The 14,913-nt window shown below is 40.2% G+C and overlaps 1 protein-coding gene across 1 annotated transcript in view; it reads right to left on the bottom strand.

The window, feature by feature from the left end:
• The window catches only part of TTC3 (tetratricopeptide repeat domain 3), a 150,850-nt gene that overhangs the window by 123,449 nt on the left and 12,488 nt on the right, over positions 1-14,913 (bottom strand). The window contains 8 exon segments of the mRNA XM_056559619.1: positions 1,202-1,224; positions 1,226-1,265; positions 2,264-2,358; positions 3,469-3,554; positions 3,645-3,774; positions 7,067-7,120; positions 10,050-10,137; positions 12,901-13,033. Of these exon segments, the coding sequence (XP_056415594.1) occupies positions 1,202-1,224; positions 1,226-1,265; positions 2,264-2,358; positions 3,469-3,554; positions 3,645-3,774; positions 7,067-7,120; positions 10,050-10,137; positions 12,901-13,033 (649 nt within the window).

Genomic DNA, 14,913 nt, shown 5'->3' with positions numbered 1-14,913 from the left:
GCGCTGTAATCCATTCACTTTACTGAGCCGACCAGAGTCAAAGAGTTACCTCCGGTGGGCTCATTTCTGCCTCGTATCCGGTTTTGTGACCAGGATCTAAAACCGTAGTATACTACGGTTTTAGGTCCAGTCACAAAACCGGATACGGGGGCAGAAATGAGCAGACCGGAGTCACTGTTTGAATCTGGTCGGCTCATTAAAGTGAATGGATTTCAGCGCGCGGTCTGGCTGGGGTACGGGAGCGCCAGGTTTTTACCTCTCCCAGCCAGACCCCGGCAACCATAGGCTGCAATCATGGTGTAAATGCAGCCTTAGGCCTCCTCCACATCTCCCGATGTACTGGCCTGTCTCCTGGTAGCACCTCCATGCTCTGGACACTACGCTGACAGACACAGCAAAACTTTGTGCCACAGCTCGCATTGATGTGCCATCCTGGATAAGCTGCACAACCTGAGCCACTTGTGTGGGTTGTAGACTCCGTCTCATGCTACCACTAGAGTGGAAGCACCGCAAGCATTCCAAAGTAACCAAAACATCAGCCAGGAAGCATAGGAACTGAGAATTGGTCTGTGGTCACAACCTGCAGAACCACTCCTTTCTTGGAGGTGTCTTGCTAATTGCCTATAATTTCCACCTGTTGTCTGTTCCATTTGCACAACAGCATGTGAAATTGATTGTCAATCAGTGTTGCTTCCTGAGTGGACAGTGGGATTTCACAGAAGTGTCATTGACATGGAGTTACATTGTGTTGTTACCTTTATTTTTTTAGAGCAGTGTATTTTATACAGACCGTAATGGGACAAATCATCTTGCCTGCAAATTATGTAACAACAAGGCGGACAGAAAATCTTTTCATCAATTTCTACATTTTGTTACTCTGGGAAATCTGTAAGTGTTGTGGGCATGCTCTGTGACATGTGCAGATGTAAGTGTGCAGGGAGAGGGAAGAGCAGCAATGCCTTCATCACCTATTGTTAGTGGTATAGTATTGAGCAATATCAAACAGCACCCCATTATACTTTTCACCTTCTTTCTGCTCCTGTGAGACCCACCCAAGGTCTATTCATCTGAGGGTTGCCCACTATATTAAATAAATCACCCCACTATCATAGGAATCACCATTATTTCAAAGCCCATCTATTACAACCTTAAAACAAAAATGTCCGCCAGTACATATAAAACATACACATATGTAACTTACCAATAGTCCTGCAGGCGGATAAAAACAGAGCGCCCGATTACTGAACAAGAAATGGTTATGGGGACTGGAGAGAGAGAAAAAAAAAGAGAAGCAATAAGTCATCACCTGAATTATATAAAAAAAAAAAAAAAACTTGTACACTGGAAAATTAAAGGGTACCTTTCATCAAAAAACTTTTGATATATTATAGATTAATGTATGCAGAATAACTTTCCAATAGCATGTTATAAAAAAATATTTCTATTTAATGTTCCACTTTGAAAAAATGACCCCTACCAGTCCTGGCCGCAAGTCTTTATTTATTAATTATTATTATTATTATTATTATTATTATTATTATTATTATTATTATTATTATTATTATTAATATATATATATTTATATTTATATTTATAATAATAATAATAATAATAATAATAAATAATAATAATAATAATTATTATATATATATATATATATATATATATATATATATATAAAATTTTTTTTTTTTTTTTTTATAGGATTTCAGACTCATGCTGGAGTCCAAAATCTCAGACTGCAGCCGGGACACAGACAAGCTCAGGACTGGTAGGGAGACCCCTAGTGGTCATTTTTTTCAAGTGGAAAATTAAATAGAAATGAAGCATATTTTTTAATAACATGCTATTGGAAAGTTGTTCTGCATACATTAATCTATAATATATCAAGTTTTTTTTTTATGAAAGGTGCCCTTTAATTTTACAAACTAGATTGTGTGTTATGGATTTTTTATTCCACCATGTGTGATGCATAGTGGTCAATTTATTTTAAGAAGGCCACTTTTTGATTTATTTTTAAGAAGGCCACATTTAAATGCAATTCTGGCAAATTTTAAAACACTTAGCAAACATTTGTTCCTAAAATTTTAAAAGCTGTCAAGGCGGGTATTTTGGAGAGACCTATTCAGCTCAGCAAAATGTATAACGTCTTTGGATTTTTTTTCTTTATCTTATAACATGCAGCTCAGAACAAATCTACATATCAAATAAAGTCTGCAGCCTGCATGAAATTCACCCTTGGAAAGTAGAAACCACAAGTTACCTGTACTGCATAGCTGTAGTGTAAAACTCGATGGCTTGGATGTACTGTCGTTTCTCAAAAAAAATATTCCCGTGAAGCTTCATCCTTTCACATTCCTGGAACAGTGAAGGACAATAATTTTGTAATACAAGTCTTTATTATTTTACAAATAAAATTTGGTAAACTGGCACCGTTGTTTCGGGACAACTTCCCTTTATTTTATGTGAATTATGACGTATTTGTAAATCGACTAATTTACCAAAAATGATTCCTAACGCTAGAAAAGCAGCTCTAAAGTCTTGGTCACTAGGTTTCTTGCTTCTTTGCAATCTGCTTTTTACTGCCTGTTGTCATCTGTCTCTGGTAACAGCTAGATCAGGACAAATTACAGGAATTTGTGGGTGGGGTTTAAAGGGGTACTCCGTTGAAAAATTATTTTTATAAGTCAACTTGTGTTAGAAAGTTAAACAGATATGTAAATTACTTATATTAAAAATTCTTAATCCTTCAGTACTTATTAGCTGCTGAATACTACAGAGGAAATTTTTTTCTTTTTTGGAACACAGAGCTCCCTGCTGACATCACAAGCACAGTGCTCTCTGCTGACATCTCTGTCCATTTTAGGAACTGTCTAGAGTAGGAGAAAATCCCCATAGCAAACATATGCTGCTCTGGACAGTTCCTAAAATGGACAGAGATGTCAGCAAAGAGCACTGTGCTCGTGATTCAGCAGAGAACACTGTGTTACCAAAAAGAAAATAATTTCCTCTGTAGTATTCGGCAGCCAATAAATACTGGAAGGATTAATGATTTTTTAATAGAAGTAATTTACAAATCTGTTTAACTTTCTGGCACCAGTTGATTAAAAATAAAAAATAAAAAAAAGGTTTTCCACCGGAGTACCCCTTTAAATCTAAGGGCAGCTGTCCCTTGTTTAAATACCAGTGCAACTTACTGCTGTATGCCCACAGTACTCCAGTTTTATCTTCCACTAACCTCTCCTTTGACTTCTAGACAACAAAATTGGCAGCTCAGTGCTTAGTGTAACCCTTTCCTTGCTGTGATCCTGCTACTGTTTCTTTTATTTCTGCTGTAAGAAATGGCTGGATGACTTAAGATAAGTAAGCAGGATCCAAGGTAGGGGACCCAGTCTATGACCTTCATGTGGCCTAACAGGGGTCTATGGTAATAAAGCTTTGCTCATATACAATGTGGTGATGTCTCACCTCATCACATTTATCACACGCATGCATTTTAACTTTATCGGTCAGCGTACAGCACTCCTCGCCCATCTTGGTCAATAAGAAGGAATCTGAAAGTCACAGTTAAAAAGTTAAATAAAATATATGTTCAGCACCATGCATGAGAGAACTGTTTTACGAGAAGCGGCTTCATCACTTACATTGGTAAAAGAAGGTGAAAAGGGCGACTCCCCGGTGCCGTTCGTGGGATTCCATGATTTTTTTAAACACTACTTGGTCTCCAGTCGTATGTACCCAATGTATTGCATCTGTCACAGCAGATGCTGTAACCTTTGGTTCAAGAAAAGAAAAAAAATATAATAATAATAATAATAATAATAATAATAATAATAATGCAGGGAAGAGGACCTTTTCAATTCAGGTTTCTAGGCCCACATTTAAACTGGGAGACAAAAATACAGCCATATAGTGCTCATCTCAAAACAGCCTTAAAATGAAAATTTTTTATTTTTATAGAACTCTGTGCTGAGCTGTTCCTCTGTTAGGGTATGTTTACACAGCGGTATGTCTACCTGGTGAATTTGCAGGTGGAAATGCACATGCTAGGACCGCTTGAAAATGCGCCAACTCCATAGACAGCAATGACTTTCCGAGCTAATTCAGCAAAAAAGAATTGACATGTCGATTCTTTCTGCTGAAACTGGAATCTGAATTTCCACAGCAGATTTTTTTCACCACACACGTGCAGCAGAATCACATTAAAAAGCGGTGGCAGTCTGCTGCAATTATTTTATCTGCCATAATTTCGCTCGGATATTCTGTGTCAATAGAGCTTTATTTTTTTCTAGAAATGTATGAATAAACTGACTATTGGCAGGTTTTGTAAATTTAAAAATATTAAAGTTTTTAAAAGTATTTATGTATTTAGTTTTAGGACAATGTCGTTTTAATGTTTTTATTAATAAACTGTGTAGCTTCTTTGTGGTATGTCACTTCACAACACCTAAACAGTTGCTTTATGGCAGGCATAGGGCATAAGAAAAGTTAAAGAGGTACTCCACTGGAAAACATTTTTATTTTTATTTTTTTCAAAATAAACTGGTGCCAGAAAGTTAAACAGCTTTCTAAATTTCTTCTATTTAAAAAATCTCAACCCTTCCAGTACTTATCAGCTGCTGTATACTACAGAGGAAGTTCTTTCTTTTTAGAATTTCTTTTCTGTCTGACCACAGTGCTCTTTGCCGACACCTCTTTCCATTTTAGGAACTGTCCAGAATAGGAGCAAATCCCCATAGCAAACCTATCCTGATCTGAACAGTTCCTGACATGGATAGAGGTGTCAGCAGTGAGCACTTCTGGTCAGTCAGAAAGGAAATTCAAAAAGAAAAGAACTTCCTCTGTAGTATACAGTGGCTGATAAGTCCTGGAAGGAATAAGATTTTTTAGTAGAAGTAATTTACAGATCTGTTTAACTGGCACTACTAGTTGATTTAAAAAAAAAAAAATGTTTTGCAGTGGAGTACCCCTTTAAGACTGAGAGTGCCTCATAGAATAGCATTGACTTCTTACTGCACATGTGCAGAGCACATATCAGGTGAAATGAAAGGGGGAGCCAGCACCATTTTCTTGAAGTTCCAGAGAAGCAGTGACCTGTCAAGAGACATCTAGTCTGTTCTTTACCACTCTTCAGACACCAACAAAATGGTGAGAGTGGACTTGAAAAAACTTCAAAACCCCCTCCCCCCTCTCCTTTTGCACATAGAGGAGGAAGATAGACAGGTGAGGTCTAATTTGCAACAGCCAGACAAGTTGCTTGCTTTCACCAGATTCTTCATGTTAGTTCCCTCTGCTGGTCAGAGGGAGATATGACATAAATCATTTTTTCAAATTTTGGGAAATTAAATAACTTCTAAAAAAAAAAAAAAATTATATATATTATATATATATATATATATCCTTTGTATTTGGTGACACATTCCCTTTAATTATGAACGTAGGTGACTGATCGCTGGGAACCAATAGGTCATTGGGATGATATAGTGCTAAGCATCCCCTTCACATTTGTTCCCTGTACAGAGGCACTTCTGGCCACATAGAACTTGGCCTGCAGCACTTCTGTGCAAGCAAAGTCAGCACTGCAACCCCTTTATTCTCAAGATAGGTGGGGGTCCTAGAGGTCAGATCCCTAATGAAGATAAAATGATGGCATACCTCAACAATATATTATTACATCCAGTCTCAGAAGTAGCAACAAGTGGTGAGGAGCAGGGGACTAGAAAGTGCTGGAACAGGTGCTGGCATTGCCGTTCTGAGAGTGCAGCTAATGTGCGTAGCGTCGGCCTCACACGAATGCTGCCTCCCCGCCTCTCCTATAGAACTACATGGAGGAGGCATGTCGGCCAGGGCCCTGTGCAGGAGATCGTGGGGGTCCCAGCGGCTGCTCTAACACAGTTATTTACAAACACTGCAGCTTCAATTGTTACTAAACTACAACTCCCAGCATGCTGAAATAGTCAAAGCTTTCTCGGACTCCTGAATGACAAAGAAGTTGATCAGACATTCAGGAGTCTGTGAAAGATGAATGACCAGCTATGCTGATTAGCATCCAGCTTTACTAGGAGAAGATAAAACAGATAGAATATGTATTCATAAAAATGCTGTACTTTTATCTATAAAATTAGTGCAAGGATTTTTTAAAGATATATTCTTATATTTATACATTTTATCCTGTTATGAATTCACCATAATGTCTTCTGATTACTGTAGGCAAGCTCCAAGTATCTTCCTCTGACACATGGCACAGCATAAAACCAGAGAGGAAAGGGTTACAGAGTAGAGAGTACTGATTGGCTGACTGCACAGACTTGCTCCTGTGAGGGAGACAGACTGACACGCCCCCTCCAGCCTGCACAATGAAAAAGTAACTCACCAGCAGATAAATGCTTATATCTCTGAATATATAGGTCCGAGACACATAAATATTATATGCACATGATCAGGATTGAGTCCTGAGCAACATATCACTTTTTTCTTTTTTTTTGCACTATGACAGGTATGCTTTAAGTTTTATTTAAAGGGGTTATCCAGGAAAAAAAACTTTTTTTTATATATATATGAACTGGCTCCAGAAAGTTAAACAGATTTGTAAATGACTTCTATTAAAAAATCTTAATCCTTTCAGTACTTATGAGCTTCTGAAGTTAAGGTTGTTCTTTTCTGTCTAAGTGCTCTCTGATGACACGTGTCTTGGGAACCGCCCAGTTTAGAAGCAAATCCCCATAGCAAACCTCTTCTAAACTGGGCGGTTCCCGAGACACGTGTCATCAGAGAGCACTTAGACAGAAAAGAACAACCTTAACTTCAGAAGCTCATAAGTACTGAAAGGATTAAGATTTTTTAATAGAAGTAATTTACAAATCTGTTTAACTTTCTGGAGCCAGTTGATAGATATAAAAAAGTTTTTTTCCTGGATAACCCCTTTAAGTATGTGAGTTATTACCAATTATTGTGCAAGAACCATTTATGAAGGTTTTGGAAAAATAAAGTGGGTTTGTTTACTGACTTCACAGCCCTAGTTTTTACACATATAAAGCAGTTATATGTTCCAGTGAATAATACTTACTATGTCCATTTTATTTCCTATTTTCAGTAAATTGATAATTAAGTGGCGATCACTCTGAAATGAGAATACCTCAGGGTCAGTACTCCAGCAAAAGCTCAGATCCAGCACTACAAATCACATACATATAGTTACATATTTATGATTTGATTCTATTTATCTATCTTTTTATTTATTTATATATTTTTTATTAAATCTCACACAGGTGGCCTTCTGTTGGTGCCTAAGGGGGAGATTTATCAAAACCTGTGCAGAGGAAGAGTGGTGCAGTTGCCCATAGCAACCAATCAGATTGCTTCTTTCATTTTCCACAGGCCTCTTTAGAGGCCTGTGGAAAATGAAAGAAGCGATCTGATTGGTTGCTATGGGCAACTGCACCACTCTTCCTCTGCACAGGTTTTGATAAATCTCCCCCTAAGTGATTTCCTACTGTCTCAAGAAGTAATTCCTAACCTATTACTACCATATGTGAGGAACCCCTTACTAACATGGGTCAGTCATTGCAGTAAATACACACGAATGCTGCCCACATACCTTCAGTAGCCATCAACAAAAGGCTAATTCAAGGAGCAAAGTCCCTGCAAGCCTCATCTGGTGGCGCCTTATCTCGAGGAATGATAAAAACGGGTCCGGCAATCTGTTCCTCCCCCTGACATTATCTGGGGTCAAGTCAGGAGGCCCCTATATACACATCAGAGTCACCCTGTTCAGCCAACTCTTCTTTAAAGGGGTACTCCGATGCTCAGCTTTTGGAACAAACTGTTCCGAACGCTGGTGCCGGCAGCTCGTGACGTCATAGCCCCGCCCCTCATGACGTCATGTCCCATCCCCTCAATGCAAGTCTATGGGAGGGGGCGTGGCGGCTGTCTATATATGTCTGATATATATATATAGAAATAAAGTTTTTTTTTCTTTAACTTAGGCTTCATTCTCATCTCATTTTTGCACTACGGTTCTTGTATCCAGTTTCAGTGAAAAAAAACGTACTGCAAACCGTATGTATAGACATTTCATAGAAAACCATATGCCAACCGTAGCATCCGGTTGTGTATGTTTTGCATCATTTACGGTTTTATCCTTTCCCCCCCCCCCCCCCCCCCCCCCCCGTCTCCAAAACCGTAGTCTACTATGGTTTTAAGTCTGGGTAAAAAACCGGATACAACCTGTATACCTTTTTTTTTTTTTTTTTTAAATGGTGGTCTATGGGAACTGTACTGAACCGTATGTGCGTACGGTTCCATCCGGTTTGCACAATAAGGTTTTGCAGGTTGCACATGCGCAGTGCACGCCGAAAGTTCTTCCCACATATAGAACAAGAAGAACTTTAATTAAAGACAAATATAAAACAGAATCCGTTTTTTTTTCTTTCAAAAAACTTTAACCGTATGCAACCAGACATCCGTTTTCAAACCGTATACGGTTTAAAACTGTAGAGAGGTCTATACGGTTCGATCCGGTTTTGAGACATAGGTTTTTTGTCAAAAAAATAAATAAATACATTTAAAAAAAAAAGGGATACGGGAACCGTATTGCAAAAACGAGATGTGAATGCAGCCTTACCCAAGTTGGAGCTGCTATTCCGGAGATTAGCCTCCACTGCTAACATGTAAGTAGCCAACAAAGACGTGAGAAGGCATACAGAGCTTCCCTGCCTCCTTCCCCTCCGCTCTCATATGCCCACCACCTTGCACTCACATCGGCAAAGAGGGACTTAAAAATATTTATTTGGTGGGCGGACCTGTGGGAACAGAGGGGACGAAGAAAGGAAAGCTCTGTATGCCGACTCCTGCCTACATTGCGCAAAACTGGATATATACATATTAGCAATTACTTTGCCTCTATAATAACACTGGATAAAGTGCAGGTGAAACAGCTGTTTAAACAGGTACTCCGCTGCTCAGCGTTTGGAACAAACTGTTCCGAACACTGGAGCTGGCAGCTCGTGACATCATAGCCCCGCCCCCTCAATGCAAGTCCATGAGAGGGGGTGGGGTGTGATGTCATGAGGGGGCGGGGCTATGTCGTCACGAGCTCCTGGCGCCGGCTCCAGCGTTCAGAACAGTTTGTTCCAAATGCTGAGCAGCAGAGTACCCCTTTAAAGGAGATGTCCGGTGCTCACTTTTCTTATTGTATCCGTTCCGGGCTGCAAAAAAAAAAAAAAGAAAATAAGCTTTCTCTTGCCTGCCTACGCTCCCCCGGTGCTCCGGTACAGGTGTTTGGTCCCCAGGCTGTATTCTTCTTACTTCCTGTTAGCCCGGCACATCACACGGAGCTTCAGCCTATCACTGGCCGAGGCGGGACATCGCTGCGGCCGGTGATAGCCCGACACGTCACACGGAGCTTCAGCCTAACAGGAAGTAAGAAGAATACAGCCCAGGGACCGAACACCTGTACTGAAGCACCGGGGGAGCCTAGGCAGGTAAGAGAAAATTTGTTTTCTTTTATTTTTCAGCCCAGAACGGATAAAATAAGAAAAGTGAGCACCGGACATCTCCTTTAAAGTTTAAAATCAGTGTGAGGGTGCGTTCTCACTGAGTAGTTCAAGAGGAATTTACTAGAGTAATTCCTCTTGAATTCTACGCTCGAAATTAATGCACATCTCCTCTGCCCATTGACTTTAATGTTTTGTCTGCTGGCCTGTTCACACATCGGAAATTCTGCTAGCGGAATTACGGCGCTGAATTCCGTTCCGCTTGAAGAAAGAACATGTTCATTCTTCAAGCGGAATCCGCTAGCAGAAATCAATTGAAGTCAATGGTAAAAAAAAATTCCGCACAACATTGTTTTTGCGCAGAATTCACTGAAAAACCCTTCACTTCTTTCTACCCCATTTCCGTGCGCAATTCCGCACGAAAAGAAAATTCTTTTTTCCGCACGTAGATTTTTCGGTGTGAATTCCTCTTGATTTGCTCAGTGTGAACGCACCCCAACAGTGACTGATAGGATTCATGTATCACCTTCACCTATTACAGCACAAACTACTCACCGCTACTTTCTTAAATAGGTCAGCAAGATCCTCTAATAATTCCATGTAATCCAAGTCATTCATACTCATATCTACTGTTGAAAAAACACTGAAATTAGAAGGAAAAAAAAGTTAGAAAATTGAACTGGTAATGGGATGGTTATGGACTTATATCTAATATAGGTCTAGGTTGGAAAAGGAAAGGATTCCCGCTCCCCGAAAATTATAGAAAATTATAAAAGACTAAAAGTCCAAAATTTTATTAATCCATTTTAAAAACCAAATGAAAAAAACACCCAGTGCGGATAAAAACACCCCTGCGCCGACGCGTTTCGGACTAATCAGGCCTAAGTCATGACTAAGGACTGATTAGTCCGAAACGCGTCAGCGCTGGGGTGTTTTTATCCGCACTGGGTGTTTTTCTGTTTGGTTTTTAAAATTGATTAATTTAATTTTGGACTTTTAATCTTTCATAATTTTCTATAACTTTCCAGGGAGCTGGAATCCTTTCCTTTTCCATTGTTATATCGAGGACAACGGCCCGACTTCCTCCTGGCTGCTGGATATTAATGACAAGGTGCTCTGCAACAACGCATCATAAGCGGTGAGCTGGCTATACTTTTCTTTTGACTGTATAGGTCTAGGTTGCTTTTGTGGTTAACACTTGAATAGAGATGAGCGAACTTACAGTAAATTCGATTCGTCACAAACTTCTCGGCTCGGCAGTTGATGACTTTTCCTGCGTAAATTAGTTCAGCCTTCAGGTGCTCCGGTGGGCTGGAAAAGGTGGATACAGTCCACTAGGACTGTATCCACCTTTTCCAGCCCACCGGAGCACCTGAAAGCTGAACTAATTTATGCAGGAAAAGTCATCAACTGCCGAGCCGAGAAGTTCGTGACGAATCGAATTTACTGTAAGTTCGCTCATCTCTACACTTGAAGTCTCCCTGTCAAAAAACTTGACATGTCACAGAAACATATCAAAAGAAGTTTCGATCTCAGCACTGAGACCCCCAAACAATCAGAAGAACGAGAGAAGGACACACTTAAAAAGGGGATAGTCCGGAGGACTGGTGTCAGAAAGTTTAACAGATTTGTAAATAAATTACTTCTGTTTAATTAATTAATCCTTCCAGTACTTATTAGCTGCTGTATGCTCCATATGAATTTCTTTTCAGTCTGACCACAGTGCTCTCTGCTGACACCTCTGTCCATGTCAGGAACTGTCCAGAGCAGGATAGGTTTGTTATGGAGATTTGCTCCTACTCTGGACAGTCCCTGACATGGACAGAGGTGTCAGCAGAGAGCACTGTGGTCAGACAGTAAAGAAATTAAAAAGGAAAAGAACTTCCTGTGGAGCATACAGCGGCTGATAAGTACTGGGAGAATTAAGATTATTAAATAGAAGTTATTTAAAAATCTGTTTAACATTCTGGCACCAGTTGATTTAAAAAAAATATTTAATTAATTTTATAAAAAAAAATAATGTTTTCACCGGAGTACCCCTTTAAGTGCTTCAGTCCTCAGCTCACAGTAATCTCTGTCCTGCTTCACTAGAACGCTCCATACAAATATAAAAAAGGGGCCATCCAGAGAAGCAGGACGGAGATCTTCACAAGCCAGGGAGTGAAGCACTTAAAAGGGGTATTCCACTGGTTAGCATTCGGAACATTCAGTTGCCGTGTGCTGCGGCTGTCAGGCATTCCCCCTCGTGACATCATGCCCCACCCCCTCAATGCAAGTCTATGGGAGGGGGCGTGGCAGTTTCCACGCCCCCTCCCATAGACTCGCATTGAGGGGGCGGGGCATGACATCACGAGGGTCAGGACCGACCACCGCAGCGCGCGCGCACAGCGTTGGGATTATTTAGTTACGAACGCTGGCCAGTGGAGTACCCCTTTAAGTATGTGCTTCTCCATGCTCATTCTACTGATAGTTTCCCTGACACCTAATGGCGGCTATACTGCACTTATGTTGGTGCCATTCAGTAACATGCACAATACAATATGGTTGGTGGAGAAAGAGAAGGAAGACCTTCCCACTGGCACTGCTTCCTCTCCATCCTGCAGCAGGAGTCGGTATTACATGTGCTACTGTATACTGGGGTCTGAAGTCTGGTCCTAAATTCTGTCATTGGGTCTAAAGTAACATTTAGGCTACAATCACAAGTACAGCATCTGCTGCATATTTTGCTTCACATTTTCTGCTGCTGCTGATTTTCCCACCCATTGACTTCAATGAGCAGCAAAATTAGCTGTCCAAAATTTGCCCCTGCAAAAGCGACAGTTTAGGTTTTGCAATGCAGTGTGAAGGAGTTTGTTAACCAACGTTTAAAGGGGTACTCCTGTGGAAACCTTTTTTTTATTTTTTTATATATCAACTGGTGCCAGAAAGTTAAACAGATTTGTAAATCACTTCTATTAAAAATAAAATAAAAAATCTTAATCCTTCCAGTACTTTTTAGGGGCTGTATACTAAAGAGAAATCCAAAAAAGAAATGCATTTCCTCTGATGTCATGACCACAGTGCTCTCTGCTGTCCATTTTAGGAACTGTCCAGAGCATGAGAAAATCCCCATAGAAAACATATGCTGCTCTGGACGGTTCCCAAAATGGACAGCAGAGGTCAGCAGAGAGCACTGTGGTCATGACATCAGAGGAAATGCATATCTTTTTTTGTATTTCTCTTTAGTATACAGCCCCTAAAAAGTACTGGAAGGATTAAGATTTTTTTAATAGAAGTAATTTACAAATCTGTTTAACTTTCTGGCACCAGTTGATTTAAAAAAAAATAATAAAAATAAAAAAGTTTTCCACGTGAGTACCCCTTTAAGGTTATAAATAGATACAGGATACTAAGATGAGTAACTCACCGGGATGGGTATGGATGTTCATTAGTTTCATCATTGGTCATCAGGATCGGCCACAACATATAGATTTTCATTAAATCACAGTTCTTTTTCATCTCTTCATAGGAATGAGAAAGCCAATAACCAACTGGATCCACTGTAACAAAAAGAATACAAGCTCTGATCTTCGTATAGCTATATACTTGGCCTAGTTACACAGAAGCACAGAACAGGGAGTACACAGGTCAGACAGACTGTCACTAAGTAGCCACAGATTAAACTTAATGGTGACGCAAGAAAACTACTTTTTACAAGAAAGTTTGATTATAAAAATAAATAAAAAAGGGGAAAAATTTTTATAAATAAATAATAATAATAATAATATACACATCACTGACCATTTTCTATTGCAGTGTCCTGAACCCCTGTAGTTGCAAAGCTACAACTGCCAGAAAACATTGACAACAAGGCAAGTAGGAAGAGATAGGTTGGGAAAGAGTGTGCAGATTCCTTAAAGGGGTACTCAGGTGAAAAACTATTTTTTTTTTTTTAAATCAATTGGTGCCAGAATGTTAAACAGATTTGTAAATGACTTCTTAAAAAAAAATAAAAATAAAAAAAAAAAATCATTCCTTCTAGTATTTATCAGCTGCTGTATGCTCCACACTGTATCACTCACTTTACCATCAAATGTATGGCGAAATAAAAAAAAATATACTATTTGTGTGGAGAAATTGAAAAGAAAACCACAATTTAGCAGGTTTTGGAAGGTTTCATTTTCAAGCTGTACAATTTATGGTAAAAATGACATGTGTTCTTTATTCTGTGGGTTAATACTAATGAAATGATACCCATGATTACATACTTTTTTTTTTATTATTAAGCGGCGGTATGTGGGCTAATTTTTTACGCCGTGATCTGTACTTTTTATTGATATCCATTTGCATACATCATTTTTTTTTTTAAACGTTTACGCCATTCAACATACGGGATCAATAAAATATTTTGATAGTTCGGACATTTACGAACGCGGCGATACTAAATATGTTTATTAATTTATTTTTAATTGTACACTTTCTAGGGGTAAAATGGAAAAAACAAACAATTTAAAATTTTTATTGGGGAGGGGGGGGATTTTTCAATTTTTTTTTTACTTTTACAGTATTTATTTTTTTGACACTTTAAATATTGCTAATACTGTTCAGTGCTATGCATAGAGCATACCACTGATCAGTGTTATCGGTCATCTTCTGCTCTGGTCTGCTCGATCTCAGACCAGAGCAGAAGACTCCTGGAGATGGCCAGAGGCAGGGGAGGGGACCTCCGGTCGCCATGCTGGATGATCGGATCCCCGCGGCAGTGCTGCGGGCGATCATCCATATTAAGTGCTGCACTGCCGCAGATGCCGCGATCTGTATCGATCAAGGCATCTGAGGGGTTAATGGCACACATCGGCACAATCGCTGATGTGCGCCATTACTGGCAGGTCCCTGGCTGCTGATAGCAGCCGGGACTGGCCACGCATGACATGAGCACCGCTCCGATGCTCACGGTCACGTACAGGTAAATATACGTCCTGGTGCATTAAGTACCAGGGCACCAGGATGTACATTTACGTCCTATGTCGTTAAGGGATTAAAAGGGTACTCCACTGGCCAGTGTTCTGGCTGCATTCAGAACATTTAGTTCCAAATGCTGTGCACGCACTGCGGGGGTCGGCCACCCCCCTTCGTGATGTCCACCCCACCCCCTCCCATATACCTGCAATGAGAGGGCGTGGCCTGACATCACAGGGGTGTGGCAGACCCCAGCAGTGTGCGCACAGCGTTCGGAACTAAATGATCTGAATGCAGCTGGAACACTGGCCAGTGGAGTACCCCTTTAAGGGGTATTCCAGTTAAGTAAAAATTATTTGGATAGGGGATAAGCACCAGATCACAGCGGTCCCACCGCTAGGACCATCCAATGCACCATCTACTGCCTGGCCCCCCCGGCTCTCCCCATGCGGTGGTTGATACGCCCCCTCCATGTATCTCT

This window comes from Hyla sarda, chromosome 2, assembly GCF_029499605.1.
Source record: "Hyla sarda isolate aHylSar1 chromosome 2, aHylSar1.hap1, whole genome shotgun sequence".
In the NCBI taxonomy this organism is placed as follows: Eukaryota; Metazoa; Chordata; class Amphibia; order Anura; family Hylidae; genus Hyla; species Hyla sarda.
This window is presented reverse-complemented; position numbering and strand designations above follow the sequence as displayed.